Source organism: Manis pentadactyla, chromosome 7 (assembly GCF_030020395.1).
Source record: "Manis pentadactyla isolate mManPen7 chromosome 7, mManPen7.hap1, whole genome shotgun sequence".
Lineage (NCBI taxonomy): Eukaryota > Metazoa > Chordata > Mammalia > Pholidota > Manidae > Manis > Manis pentadactyla.
Window position 1 is genome coordinate 40,326,523 of NC_080025.1, and position 14,724 is coordinate 40,341,246.

Sequence of the window (14,724 nt, forward strand, 5' to 3'; positions counted from 1 at the left end):
AACCAGCACAGCAGTGACCCAAATATGCCTTTACTTGTGTTATAAGTCACTTTCCACATTGCGGGGAGCTGAGTGAGCAAGCCCAGAGCACCCAGGAGTGATTCTGTGGGACCCACTGCCACTGTCAACCAGGGCTGCTGTGAGCATCTGGGAGCTGGATGGGGCCTGGTGGATGACGTGGTGGTCCCAGGCACCCCCTGAACACCACCCTGTTATCTGAGGGAGGTGAGGGGCAATGACTGGTGGAGGCCCAGAGAGGGGACCTGCTCACAAATTCCTTAACTTCAACTGAGTATAACCGACGCAGTACTGGGATCAAGAGGAGAGGTCTGAGATGAAAGTCAAAGTTCTTTTGTGGCTGTCAGAACAGCTAAATACCTGGCTCATGGCTCTGCTTCTGTCCTCAGCACACAGGTGGGACCTCCTTGCAGCCCCACCTGGAGCTGGGTCAAGCTCACTGCGAGGGTGAAATGCACACCAAGGGCAGCAGCCTTTGTTCCCCTGTCTGTCCTCTAACCTGCATGCCAGACCTTGAACCCACACCTGCTCAGCCACACAGCCACACGGTCACCTGAGTCCACCTCCTGGAGGGGTTTGCTTGCCTCTCGCTGAGTCCTGACCAAGTGGAAGCCAGATCTCCTCCTCTGCTACAAATCACCGCAGGATTAAACACAGAATAGCAGAGGAAGAATGCTAACAACCATTAACTAACATCAAACCATACCAAGACTTAAAGAGAAAACTGTGCAAACATAACAGAATAATTAGATTTTCCATGTGCAGTAGGACAGGCACTGATTGGACACAAAAGACAATCAACTCAGCTGAATCCAAAGGGAAGAAAAGTGTATGTTGTGTGTTTGTGGGCACACACACGTACACACCCCCTAGCACACTCAGCCATCCCAGGATGGAGAACCTAATTGTCCATTTTCCAGGTGTCTTTATTTTCCTCCTTGTTGCTTTCCTTTGGGGCTCTCGTGATCCTGCCATCCCAGGGGGTGAGGGAGACGCGAGGAAGCTGGCTGTGGCCTGCTTAGTGGGAATACCACCATACCTGCCACGCCCCTCTGGGCAGGGCCCTTCTTTACCTTTGCAATCTGCACACACCAGTTGAGCAGGTACTGGGAGCCAACGTTGTCCTTGTGCTCGCGGACATAGTCCAGGAGGCAGCCGAAGGGCATGAGTTGTGTGATGAGCTGCACAGTGGAAGTCAGGCAGATGCCCAGGAGGCGGCACACATGAGGATTGTCCACACTGGCCATCACGTAGGCTTCCTGTGGGGACAAGAGGACAGGATGGCGGCAGGAACGCTACCCACCATGGCCAGGAGGCAGGCAGATCCCTTCCAGGTAAAAGAAAGCATGGATAGCATTTTGAGTTTCAAAATATATACTTGCAGGGAACAAGGCAGCCCATGAAACACCTAGTGCAATGGACACTGAAGGGGCCCGCCACCTGCCAGGCTGTGTTACAGCCAGGTCCGTGCAGGATGGCCCCTCTGATGTGGGGCCTGTCACCTTCTGGGCTGTGCGATGGCCCCTCTGAAGGCAGGGTCCCTTTCACAGGGGCAGGGAAGCATTCACTGGGAACAAAATGTCAGATGAAAATGGGGCCTGATGTCTTCAAGTTTGGGCACTGCTGATGTCCTCATTACGACGGCCTCAGCCTCTAGGCTGCAGATGTGCTGGCGGGGCCAGAGGGAAGGCACGTCTGGGCCCCTGGCCCTGATGATGACGTGTGCACTAACTCATAACCCTCTGCATAGGTACTGCAGAGGTGCAGCCCTAAGAGCTCCCACGCAGGGCTCAAGAGCCAGCAGGACTATGGAAGGAGCCGGCACTTGGCAACAGAGCATGTCTGCTTCTGACGGCTGTGCGGGCAACGAGGGAGGGCCTCAGCACCGCCGCGGTCCTGGGAGCACCTCTGCAGAGCGGGGTCTGAGAAACCCCTTCAGTGTCCTGGTTGGGCTTTCAAGTGGTCAGAGAGCAGCGCATCTCCACTGACCACAGACCGTCGCTGCCCTGGTTTGGCTTCTGGAGAGAGGTGGTCAGCGTCACCCTTGTCTCATGCCCGGGGTGGGAAAGCTGTGCTGCTCTGCTCTCCCCTGAGCCAGCCGGCTGCCCCAGCAGGGCCCTGGCGCAGACCAGGCCCTTGGGCCAGAGTTCCGCCCTTCTGCTGTTCTTGAGTGGAGGAGGCTGATTTTACTCACACCTGTGTCCACAATGGGGCCTCTCTTCTGTCTGACTGAGGATCAGGGAGTCCTCAGTTTCTATCCATAAATTCTGTCTCTTTCCCTTTAAATTACGAAGGGTGGTGACCTTTTATTCAGATGTGAAAGGGCCACAGGGCCTGCAAGAGAAAGTTCAGAGTTCCTTGGACTTCTCTACCCAGTGGTTGGGGTGTGGACTTGGGGTCAGGCTGGGCCGGCCGTAAGCCCTGCAGGAGTCAGAGGGGACAGGTGACAGAGCAGAAAGTTGGGGCACCCAAACATATTCCCAAACACGAACTTGATCACCCACTGCAGCTCTGGCTGTCAGCCCTCCCCTGGCCTCCCTGCTCTGGGAAGCCCCAGGCACATGGTAGGCCTTCCCCACCCCAGGCCTCCCCTGGGCACTCACCCACGCCCACGGGGCCCTTGTCTAGAAAGGCCCTCCACCTCCTTGCTCCCCGATCAGTCAAGCTAAGTCTCCTGACCACTGCAGTTTTCCAGTAGGCTCGGACTGGCTGGGAACTTGCTAGAGGGGCAAATTCTTGGGCCCCACCCCAGGCCTACTGGGTGCAGTACTGAGAGGTGGGGCCCAGAGAGCTGTTTAACTCCCCACTGCCCACCTGAGTCCAAGTGCTTTGCTGCATCAGCATAATCTGTTCTTAAACGTCCGCGTGATTTGAAAACACATCATCCCCACCAGCTGAGGAAAGGACTTCATACTCAGATCAGACATGCTCAGCTCTTTGGCACTGTATCTTATTGACAAACACTGCCTACTTATTGCCTCAATATCCTGGTGCCTGATGCTCATCTAGGCAGGGATGGCCTCCAAAATGTCAGAGCTGAACTACCCTGAAATCATACACAGCCAGAAATGCAAAGCAAACCAGGGACTGTGCCTCTTCCACTAACAAGGAAGCCCTACAGCCTTGAATGACTGCCACAGAGCCTAGCCTGGGTGCTTCACTGAGGGTCAGGCTCTCCACTTGCATTAGAGTTAGTCTTTCTGTTCTTTCATCTTGTAAACATAATATCACAACATTACAGAGCAGATGTTTAATCCTTATGGACATTCCAACAGCCCCTAATCTTTGAGACACACTAGATATAAGCAGTTTTTGCTGGAAAGAGCCTGCAAGTGTATGTCTTGAGGAGAAATCGAGGCCCAATGAAGTGAGTGGCAGGCTGACACCACACTGCGCAGCTGAGCGGGGCCCAAGTGCATCTGTCCACCCTGGGCCAGTCTTCCGAGGCGCCTTGCTGAGCGCCCGCCCGGAAAACCCCAGACCTTAGAACATGCAGACGGCACACACATAAATCTGTTTTGCATTCCCTTTCCATTGCCTGCCCTAAATTTAAACTGGGAAGTCTATGGAAAAATTAATAGGCCATGTGATTGCCAGAAAAGCTAACATCACATCTCTCCCCCAGGTCTGGGAAACCGTACAACCATAACACCAAAGAAATCCTCTGGCTGTTCCTATTTTCTCAAGATCTGGTTAAGATTTGGAGGCATACTGTAATCATTTCAGAGGGGAGAGAATCTGCAAACCGGGGCAATCGGAGCAGCCCATCTGTTGTGGGACCCAAGGAGCTGACCCGGACCAGGGAATCGGGGAACAGAGCCCAGGGTGTGGGTGTTGGGCCACACAGAGCCTGGAGCCCTGCCAGATCCCCCATCCTATTAAAATCTGATAGAGCAACAGTCATCACTTCCGCCCACCCCCAGGCACAATGGGGATGCTGTCTGGTTGCAGGTCTTGCTCAGTGTGCGCAGAAGTCAGAGTGAGCTTTGTTTTGGGCTGTTTATCTTGGAACCTCAAAGGTGCAGTGTGACCTTCCGCAAGAATGCTTGGCATTCCACACAATCTCCCAGCTGGCCGCCCCAGTCAGGCACACACTGGCAGGCAGAGCCTGGCTCAGCGACTCCGAAGGCCGTTGTCTGAATCACGTGGCAGAGGTGCTCTGAGGCTTGGTGACCTTGCAAGTCCATTATTTTGTCCCAATTGCTGATACGATTTTTGGTGGCCTCCTCTTTGCACGTCTCCCTCATCTGTGAAATGTTTCATGTTAAGAAGTGGGGAAAAGGACGCCACTAGACTTTACACTCCTTCAAGCTATGCACAGAGCTAACCTTAAAATGAAGCATAGGTGCCCCTACAATTTTGAACCTGTACCACTTAACTAACCCACCTCAAGAACCTAAACCAGGGGTGACCATGTGGTGCTGGACCTGTCCTGATGGGTGGGATAGAAGAGAACCTCAAGCAGGGGCAGTGGAGGAAAACCGCCACCCTGTGAGCCTTAAATTTACATGGTGGTGCATGTCAACTATATTGTCAATAGAACTGGTCAAAAACCTGAAAGAAACGAAACTTCAAACAGATGGAGGGGGAAAAGGAGAGCAGGAGCAAGGAAGAGCAAGACGCAAACAGGGACTTTTAAACTGTTAAACCCTTCCAGCCTTTTACTTTACCTCCCACTCCTTCTCCACCCACAAAGCAGACCCCCCCACTAAGGTCCTAGGGGCCCCTTTCCCTGAACACTACTTTCTTGCCCTAAAAACAGCTCCTGTCTTCAAAAATCAGCTTTACTCTACATTGTAAATGTTGTTGAAATTTACATTTTGGGTGTATTTTGTGAAATTTGTTAGAAAGTCTTGAATGAGTAAAACATGAATTAAGGAAGCAAATTCTACAAGATTTTCCTTTTACCAGTACATGTGAGGAGCTGGAGGTCGTAAGTGAAGAGACTTCATAAATCACTGGTCTGCTCTATTTCTTGTGCTTATATTAACAGAAGTGGACATTGCATTAATAGGACTTCATATTATCTTACACCATGAAAATGAAAGATACTTTTTTCTGATACTTTTATCTTCAATGGGTGGGATTTTCTGTTACACTGAATTAATATATCCTATTTCACTGAGAAGTGTACCAGAGTGGGAATTTCTCTACTATAGTGAGAGGAATTTCCTCACTTGAGCCAAGTTTCCCCACAAGTATCTGTTTCAGGAGAAAACTGAGGGGGACAACGTTTTACACTGGGAAGTTCACTGTGTCTAAATGTACTTTTAAAAGGCCCATGTTTGCTTTGCATAACATCTGTCTGTGGGTTAGATATAAGACTGGGGCATGTTGCATCTGACTTTTGTCCTTGGCTGTAAAATACCAAATTCTCTAGATTTTGGAGGCAACAAAGGCAGTCACTTTTCTTCTCCACTATTTCCTTACCCTGCTGCTGAGTCCCTTCTCTTCCTCTCACCAGCTCTGCCCTGCGACAGAGCAAGAGTTCGCCTCAACCACACCGGCAGAGGCCAGTGGTGTCAGCGAGACTCCGGATCTTCCTGAGCATCTCCTTGATGTGGACTCTGCCAAATTCCAGGAGGCCCCTCTTCAGCCAGCCCCTTTCTAGGAGGGTATAGCCCTCTCACTGGCTAGTGAGGATGGACAGAGTGCAACACAACCGAAAGCAAAAACAGAAAAACATTCTTGTGGAGCATTCCAAAGACCTACTGAATAAACTAAGAGTCAGCAGACACTGGAAATAACATTTAAATTATTTTGAGAAAAAACGCAGGTGGGCAACAGTTGCCAGAGTTTATAGAGCTTTACATTGTTAATCCTAGGCATCTTTAAAAAGCCATTTCAAAGATAACCTGGTGGAGCCACATGAACATGAGCATCAGAGTCAGAAATAACAATGGACTGGAATGCTACTCAAGCCACGTAACCTGAGCAAGTTTCTTTAGGCCTCCATTTCTTCATCCAAAACCACTGAGCACAGTGCCTACACCACAGACCATGAGGAGCATTCACAGCAACCGTGTGTGTAAAAGAACCAGGCATGACTCTGGCCCCCGGCAGATGACCAGGGATGGTAAGTTCCTGTCCTCTTGGGAGAGAACAGAATGGAAGGGATGAGCCTTCTCTATGAGAGAAGCCTGGGAGGAAATTACACCATCTACAGCTACAAGGATAAAAACACATGTACAGCTACATGAGAAGCGAGCATTTAGAATGTGCTGATGAAAAATTTCTAAAACAGAGCAAAGTGCTGTCAGACACTAGAAAAGGGAGCTTCTGATGTCCAGGCCTATGGATAATTAGAGAACAAGACAGAAACTTACATCAAGAATTTCCTTGTTGGCTTTTGGAGACGTGGCTTCTCTTAATTCCTTGATAGCCACAGGAATTTTAACCTTCTCGCCTTCTGGGATCCAGAGTCCCTGTGACAGAGAGGGAGGAAGACAGTAACCGGCAGTGTCACACTGTGCCATATGCTGACTCACAGCTGGATGGACTCTCTTCGTGACACTGTCCCCAAGAGCAGGGCCGTCGAGTCCCACTCCCACTCACGACATGTTCCATGAATCCCAGAAGTTAGATAGAAACCCTAAGTGGAGACCGTTATAAAACCAGCGTGGAGCATTTCATTCAAAATTCTGAGATGCCGGTCTGTGCCAACCTCAGACAGACTTGATGCAAAGGGATCTAGAAAAACCTCACTACAGGAAGCTCTTCTGACTGGGCTTTATTTGGAAGCTGCCACCCAGTGAGAGGCAACTCTCCCCAGACTCCATCTGCCCTGCCCACCCTCCTCAAAGGCTACCGCACTGCTGGGAAACATCTTCCCCTGCGCACAGGCCTCACAGGGCCACTTATTCATCCCCTTGAATATGAAAGATTTCCTCGTGAACAACTTGGAGGAAGCACGGGAATTCCCCTCAGCGACACAAGGAGTAGACGACAATGGGAAACACGGCAGCCAAGGGCCCCGGCTGGCGCGGCCAGAACGTGAGCCCCCTCCAGCCACCTCACCTTGTACACTGTGCCGAATGCTCCGGAGCCCAGCACCTTGATCTTCTTGAATTCCGTTTCCTTTAAGATCCTCAAGAGAGCCTGGTTGGGCGCTTCTCCGCTGGGCGTTAGAGGCTCAACGAGCTGTGAGACACAGGAGGAGCTGGGCTCAAGTCAGCGCCCGCAGAGGAGGGCCCCACCCAGCCACGGGGCCACTTCAGCACCAGGGGAAGCTGACAGCTGCTCGAAAGACCGTCATAAAGGACATGGTAGGCCAGGGACTGCCTGAGACAGGTGTCCTTGAACAACAGCACCGGGCCAATACATGCAGTGTCTACTTCTGTTTGCAGGCCAGTCAGGTGGACTGAGGCGTTTTGGGGAGAGGTTTATACGGTGGTCATTCTGTAGCCTGCTGGGCTCCAACACACAGCCCGGGATGCTGCGAGCTGGTCTGAGCCTCCTCCGGGGCCGTGGCTTCTGACACACTGCTGGACACAGAGATGCTGGCTGAGGACCCGCTCAAGTGGCCCCAGTGTCGGGGGTAATGCCAGCCTCAGGGCCTTCACGGGAACCCGGGCACTGCCCTTGATAAGGATGCCACCTGCCACCCACTTCGCTGTGTCGAGTGACTGACACCAAGGCACCCACACCTCATGCACCGATGTCCCCGAATGTTACTCCTTGTCACTGGACATCAGAGAGTACTTACGATTTAACCATCACAAGAAATGAAGCATAAAAATACAATTTGGTATTTAAAGTACAGAGTTTGTAAGGCCAGGTCTTTGGGAGATTGCTTGCTCCTCTACGGGGTGTGGTGGGCTGCACTCACCTCCCTTTCCTGCAGCAGCCTTCGCAGCGTGCGCTTGCGGACAATGTGGCGCCTACGCAGGAAGAGGCCCACCCCAAGGGCTACCACCACAGCCAGCAGGAGGCCGCCCACAATCCCGGTGGCGATGGAGGGGATCCTGGGCCTGGAGTGAGGTGGAGACACATAAGAGAGCGAGTCTGCTGACAGATTTCATTACACTGGCATTTTATGAATTTTCTGCATATTTTGATACATGTGTATCATTTAAAACTATTTCAGGAAGTGGAACTGGTGCAGCTTCTAAAGTGAGAAAGGAAAGCAGATCATCTGAGAGGTTTAGGGTGGGGATTCCAACCTTCTTGAGTATAAGAGCTCCCTGTGCCCCAGTTTTTTCGCCTTTTGAAAACTGAGGCATCACTTGGCCCTCTCCATATGATGGTTTTACATATATATCTATATATATATATATCTGTATATTTTATTTTGAGTTAAAAAAATTTTTTTATTTTGGTATCATTAATCTAAAATTACATGAGGAACATTATGTTTATTAGACTCCCCCCATCACCAAGTCCCCCCATATACCCCATTACAGTCACTGTCCATCAGTGTAGTAAGATGCTGTAGAATCACTACTTGTCTTCTTTGTGTTGCACAGTCCTCCCCATGCCTCCCCCCACATTATACATGCAAATCATAATTCTCCCCCCTTAACCCTCCCTTCCCACCCATCCTCCCCACTCCCTTTCCCTTTGGTAACTGTTAGTCCATTCTTGGGTTCTGTGATTCTGCTGGTGTTTTGTTCCTTCAGTTTTTTCTTTGTTCTTATACTCCACAGATGAGTGAAATCATTTGGTACTGTCTTTCTCTGCCTGGCTTATTTCACTGAGTATAATACTCTCTAGCTCCATCCATGTTGTTGCAAATGGTACGATTTGTTTTCTTCTTATGGCTAAATGGTATTCTATTGTGTATATGTACCACAACTTCTTTCTCCATTCATCTACTGATGGACCCTTAGGTTGCTTCCATTTCTTGCCTATTGTAAATAGTGCTGCAATAAACATAGGGGTGCATCTGTCTTTTTCAAACTCGGCTGCTGCATTCTAAGGGTAAATTCCTATAAGTGGAATTCACGGGTGAAATGGTATTTCGATTTTGAGCTTTATGAGGAATCTCCATACTGCTTTCCACAATGGTTGAACTAGTTTACATTCCCACCAGCAGTGTAGGAGGGTTCCCATTTCTCCACAACCTCGCCAACATTTGTTGTTGTTTGTCTTTTGGATGGTGGCCATCCTTACTGGTGTGAGGTGATATCTCATTGTGATTTTAATTTGCATTTCTCTGATGACAAGCAATGTGGAGCATCTTTTCATGTGTCTGTTGACCATCTGAATTTCTTCATTGGAGAACTGTCTGTTCAGATTCTCTGTCCATTTTTAAATCAGATTATTTGCTTTTGTTTGTTGAGAGGCATCAGCTCATTATGTATTTTGGATGTCAAGCCTTTATCGGATCTGTCACTTATGAATATATTCTCCCATACTGTAGGATGCTTTTTTGTTCTATTGATGGTGTCATTTGCTGTACAGACGCTTTTCAGCTTGATATAGTCCCACTTGTTCATTTTTGCTTTTGTTTCCCTTGCCCGGGGAGATATGTTCATGAAGAAGTCACTCATGTTTACGTCCAAGAGATTTTTGCCTATGTTTTTCCCTAAGAGTTTTACGGTTTCATGACTTACATTCAGATCTTTGATCCATTTCGAATTTACTTTTGTGTATGGGGTTAGACAATGATTCAGCTTCAATCTCTTACATGTAGCTGTCCAGTTTTGCCAACATCAGCTGTTGAAAAGGCTGTGATTTCCCCATTGTATGTCCATGGCCCCTTTATCATATATTAATTGACCATATATGTTTGGGTTAATATCTGGACTCTCTATTCTGTTCCACTGGTCTGTGGGTCTGTTCTTGTGCCAGTACCAAATTGTCTTGATTACTGTGGCTTTGTAGTAGAGCTTGAAGTTGGGAAGCGAGATTCCCCCTGCTTTATTCTTCCTTCTCAGGTTGCTTTGACTAATCGGGGTCTTTTGTGGTTCCATATGAATTTTAAAACTATTTGTTCCAGTTCATTGAGGAATGTTGTGGGTATTTTGATAGGCATTGCATTGAATCTGTAGATTGCTTTAGACATGATGGCCATTTTGAGAATATTAATTCTTCCTAGCCAATAGCATGGAATGAATTTCAATTTGTTAGTGTCCTCCTTAATTTCTCTTAAGAGTGTCTTGTAGTTTTCAGGGTATAGGTCTTTCATTTCCTTGGTTAGGTTTATTCCTAGGTATTTTATTCTTTTTGATGCAATTGTGAATGGAATTGTTTTTCTGATTTCTCTTTCTGTTAGTTCATCATTAGTGTATAGGAAAGTAACAGATTCCTGTGTATTAATTTTGTATCCTGCAACTTTGCTGAATTCAGATATTAGCTCTAGTAGTTTTGGAATGGAGTCTTTAGGATTTTTTATGTACAATATCATGTCATCTGCAAACAGTGACAGTTTGACTTCTTCCTTACCAATCTGGATGCCTTGTACTTCTTTGCTTTGCCTGATTGCCGTGGCTAGGACCTCCAGTATTATGTTGAAAAACAGTGAGGAGAGTGGGCATCCCTGTCTTGTTCCCGATCTCAGAGGAAAAGCTTTCAGCTTCTCACTGTTAAGTATGATGTTGGCTGTGGGTTTGTCATATATGGCCTTTATTAGGTTGAGGTACTTTCCCTCTATACCCATTTTCTTGAGAGTTTTTACCATGAATGGATGTTGAATTTTGTCGAATGCTTTTTCAGTGTCTATGGAAATGATCATGTGGTTTCTGTCCTTCTTTTTGTTGATGTGGTGGATGATGTTGATGGATTTTCGAATGCTGTACCATCCTTGTAACCCTGAGATGAATCCCACTTGATCATGGTGTATGATCCTCTTGATGTATTTTTTAATTCAGTTTGCTAATATTTTGTTGAGTATTTTTGCATCTATGTTCCTCAGGGATATTGGTCTGTAGTTTTCTTTTTTTTGTGGTGTCTTTGCCTGGTTTTGGTACTAGAGTGATGCTGGCTACATAGAATGAGTTTGGAAGTATTCCCTCTGATACTCTTATGTAGTTTTTAATTCGGTTTGCTAATATTTTGTTGAGTATTTTTGCATCTATGTTCACCAGGGATATTGGTCTGTAATTTTCTTTTTTGGTGTGATCTTTGCCTGGTTTTGATATTAGAGTGATGCCAGTTTCATAGAATGAGTTTGGAAGTATTCCCTCCTCTTCTATTTTTTGAAAAACTTTAAGGATAATGGGTATTATGTCTTCTCTATATGTCTGATAAAATTCAGTGGTGAATTGACAGTGGGAGCCAAGATGGTGGCGTGAGTAGAGCTGCGGAAATCTCCCAAAACCATATATATTTTTGAAAATACAACAAATACAACTATTCCTAAAAGAGAGACCAGAAGACACAGGACAACAGCCAGACTACATCCACACCTGTGGGAACCCAGTGCCTCATGAAGGGGGTAAGATACAAGCCACAGTTCGGCAGGACCCGAGCACCCCTCAGCCCAGCTCCCAGTGGGAGGAGAGGAGTCAGAGCAGGGAGGGAGAGGGAGCCCAGGACTGCTAAACACCCAGGCCTAGCAATCTGCACTGGAGCGCAGACACAGTGTGTGCGTGGGGTGCTGGAAACTAGGGAAACAGGACAGTAAGATCTGTGAGCGGGTCCCTGCAGCTGGTGCCCCTGGGACAAAGAAAAGCGAGTGCTTTTCGAAAGTCTTAAAGGGACAGGGACCCCACAGCTGGACAGAAGCATCCCGGGACACTCAGCCGAGCAGCTGGGAATCCCGGGGAACTCCGGGCACCCTAACCCCCTGGGCAGCAGTGTGACTCAGAGGCCCCTCATGGAAATACAGAGCCTCCTGCCTGTTTTCCCTCCAATGCAGCTCTGCCATATTGGAGCAGCAGCCTGAGGTAGGCCATGCCCACAGCAACTGCGGAGCTTAACTCCACAGTGGCGGGACAAGAATCAGAAGCCCCACCTGTGCACAGCTGTCCAGCACAAGCTGCTAGAGGTCGCTGTTCTCCTGTTCCGCACAACTAGCTCTATCACCATGAAAAGGCAGAAGACATGCAAACAACAGGGAGAAAAAAGCAGGTGTTGCAGTACTAGTATCACACAAAATAGACTTCAAAACAAAGAAAGTAACAAGAGATAAAGAAGGACATTACATAATGATAAAGGGCTCATTATCATTGATACAGACCAAAATCACAGAGTGAATCCCTGAGAAGAAGATAGACCTAACAAATCTTCCTGAAAAATAATTCAAAATAAAGGTCATAACCATGCTGACAGAGGTGCAGAGAAATATGTATGAGCTAAGGGATGACGTCCGGAGGGAGATTACAGAAATGAAATAATCTCTGGAAGAATTTATAAGCAGAATGGATAAGATGCAAGAGGCCATTGATGGAATACAAACCAGAGAGCAGGAACACATAGAAGCTGATGCAGAGAGATAAAAGGATCTCCAGGAATGAAAGAATATTAAGAGAACTGTGTAACCAATCCAAAAGGAACAATATCTGCATTATAGGGGTACCAGAAGAAGAAGAGAGAGAAAAAGGGATAGAAAGTGTCTTTGAAGAAATAATGGCTGAGAACTTCCCCAAACTGAGGGAGGAAATAATCGATCAGACCACAGAAGTACACAGAACTTCCAACAGAAGGGACCCAAGGAGGACAACACCAAGACACATAATAATTAAAATGGCAAAGATCAAGGACAAGGAAAGAGTTTTAAAGGCAGCTAGAGAGAAAAAGGTCACCTATAAAGGAAAACCCATCAGGCTATCATCAGACTTCTCAACAGAAACCTTACAGGCCAGAAAAGAATGGCATGATATATTTAATGCAACGAAACAGAAGGGCCTTGAACCAATAATACTATATCCAGCACGATTATCATTTAAATATGAAGGAGGGATTAACCAATTCCCAGACAAGCAAAAGTTGAGGGAATTTGCCTCCCACAAACCACCTCTACAGGGTATTTTAGAGGGACTGTTCTAGATGGGAGCACTCTTAAAACTAAATAAAGGTCACCAGAGAAAATAAAATCACAGCAAAGAAAGCAGATGAACCAAATACTAACTAAAGGCAAAAAATAAAATCAACTACCCACAAAAGCAGTTAAAGGAAACACAAAAGAGCACAGACTAAAACAACCAACATATAAAGAATGGAGGAGGAGAAATAAGAAGGAAGAGAAATAAAGAATCACCAGACAGTGTTTATAATAGCTCAATAAGTGACTTAAGTTAGACAGTAAGATACTAAAGAACCTAACCTAGAACCTTTGGTAACCATGAATCTAAAGCCTACAATGGCAATAAGTACATATCTTTCAATAATCATCCTAAGTGTAAATGGACTGAATGCACCAATCAAAAGACACAGAGGAATAGAATGGATAAGAAAGCAACATCCATCTATATGCTGCCTATAAGAGACTCAACACAAACCGAAAGATATGCACAGACTAAAAGTCAAGGGATGGAAAAAGATATTTCATGCAAACAACAGGGAGAAAAAAGCAGATGTTGCAGTATTAGTACCAGACAAAATAGACTTCAAAACAAAGAAAGTAACAAGAGATAAAGAAGGACATTACATACTGATAATGGGCTCAGTCCAACAAGAGGATATAACCATTATAAATATACATGCACCAAACACAGGAGCACCAGCATATGTGAAACTAATATGGATAGAACCACTATCAAAGGATAGATCCACTGGACAGAAAATAAGTAAGGACACATAGGCATTGAATAACACACTAGAACAGATGGACCTAGAACACATCTACAGAACTCTACACCCAAAAGCAACATGATGCACATTCTTCTCAAGGGCACATGGAACATTCTCCAGAATAGACCACATACTAAGCCACAAAAAAAGCCTCAGTAAATTCCAAAAGACCGAAATTCTACCAACCAACTTTTCAGACCACAAAGGTATAAAACTAGAAATAAATTGTAAAAAGAAAACAAAAAGGCCCACAAACACATGGAGGCTTAACAACATGCTCCTAAATAATCAAAGGATCAACAAATAAATTAAAATAGATATCAAGGAATATATGGAAACAAATGACAACAAGAACAGAAAGCCACAACTTCTGTGGGACGCAGCAAAAGCAGTCATAAGAGGAAAGTATGTAGCAATCCAGGCACACTTGAAGAAGGAAGAACAATCCCAAATGAATAGTCTAACATCACAATCATTGAAATTGGAAAAAGAAGAACAATGAGGCCTAAAGTCAGCAAGAGAGACATAATAAAGATCAGAGAAAAAATAAACAAAATTGAGAAGAATAAAAGAATAGAAAAAAATCAATGAAACTATGAGCTGGTTCTTTGAGAAAATAAACATAATAGATAAGCCTCTAGCCAAACTTATTAAGAGAAAAAGAGAATCAACACACATTAACAGAATCAGAAATGAGAAAGGAAAAATCACGACAGACTCCACAGAAATACAAAGAATTATTAGAGAATACTATGAAAACCTATACGCTAACAAGGTGGAAAACCTAGAAGAAATGGATAACTTCCTAGAAAAATACAACCTTCCAAGACTGACCAAGGAAGAAACACAAAACCTAAACAAACCAATTACCAGCAAAGAAATTGAAGCGGTAATCAAAAAACTACCCAAGAACAAAACCCCCAGGCCAGATGGATTTATGTTGGAATTTTATCAGACATACAGAGAAGACATAATACCCATTCTCCTTAAAGTTTTCAAAAAAATAGAGGAGGAGGGGATACTCCCAAACTC

General features: G+C 46.1%; 1 protein-coding gene across 3 annotated transcripts in view; it reads right to left on the reverse strand.

Annotated features, from left to right (window-relative positions):
* The window catches only part of EGFR (epidermal growth factor receptor), a 209,687-nt gene that overhangs the window by 18,112 nt on the left and 176,851 nt on the right, over nt 1-14,724 (reverse strand). For all 3 annotated transcript variants that reach the window (XM_036910343.2, XM_036910342.2, XM_057505312.1), the window contains exons 17-20: nt 7,847-7,988; nt 7,036-7,158; nt 6,345-6,443; nt 1,092-1,277 (exon numbers count right to left, since the gene is read on the reverse strand). In XM_036910343.2, coding sequence (XP_036766238.2) covers nt 1,092-1,277; nt 6,345-6,443; nt 7,036-7,158; nt 7,847-7,988 — 550 coding nt within the window. The remainder of the gene's footprint in view (nt 1-1,091; nt 1,278-6,344; nt 6,444-7,035; nt 7,159-7,846; nt 7,989-14,724) is intronic.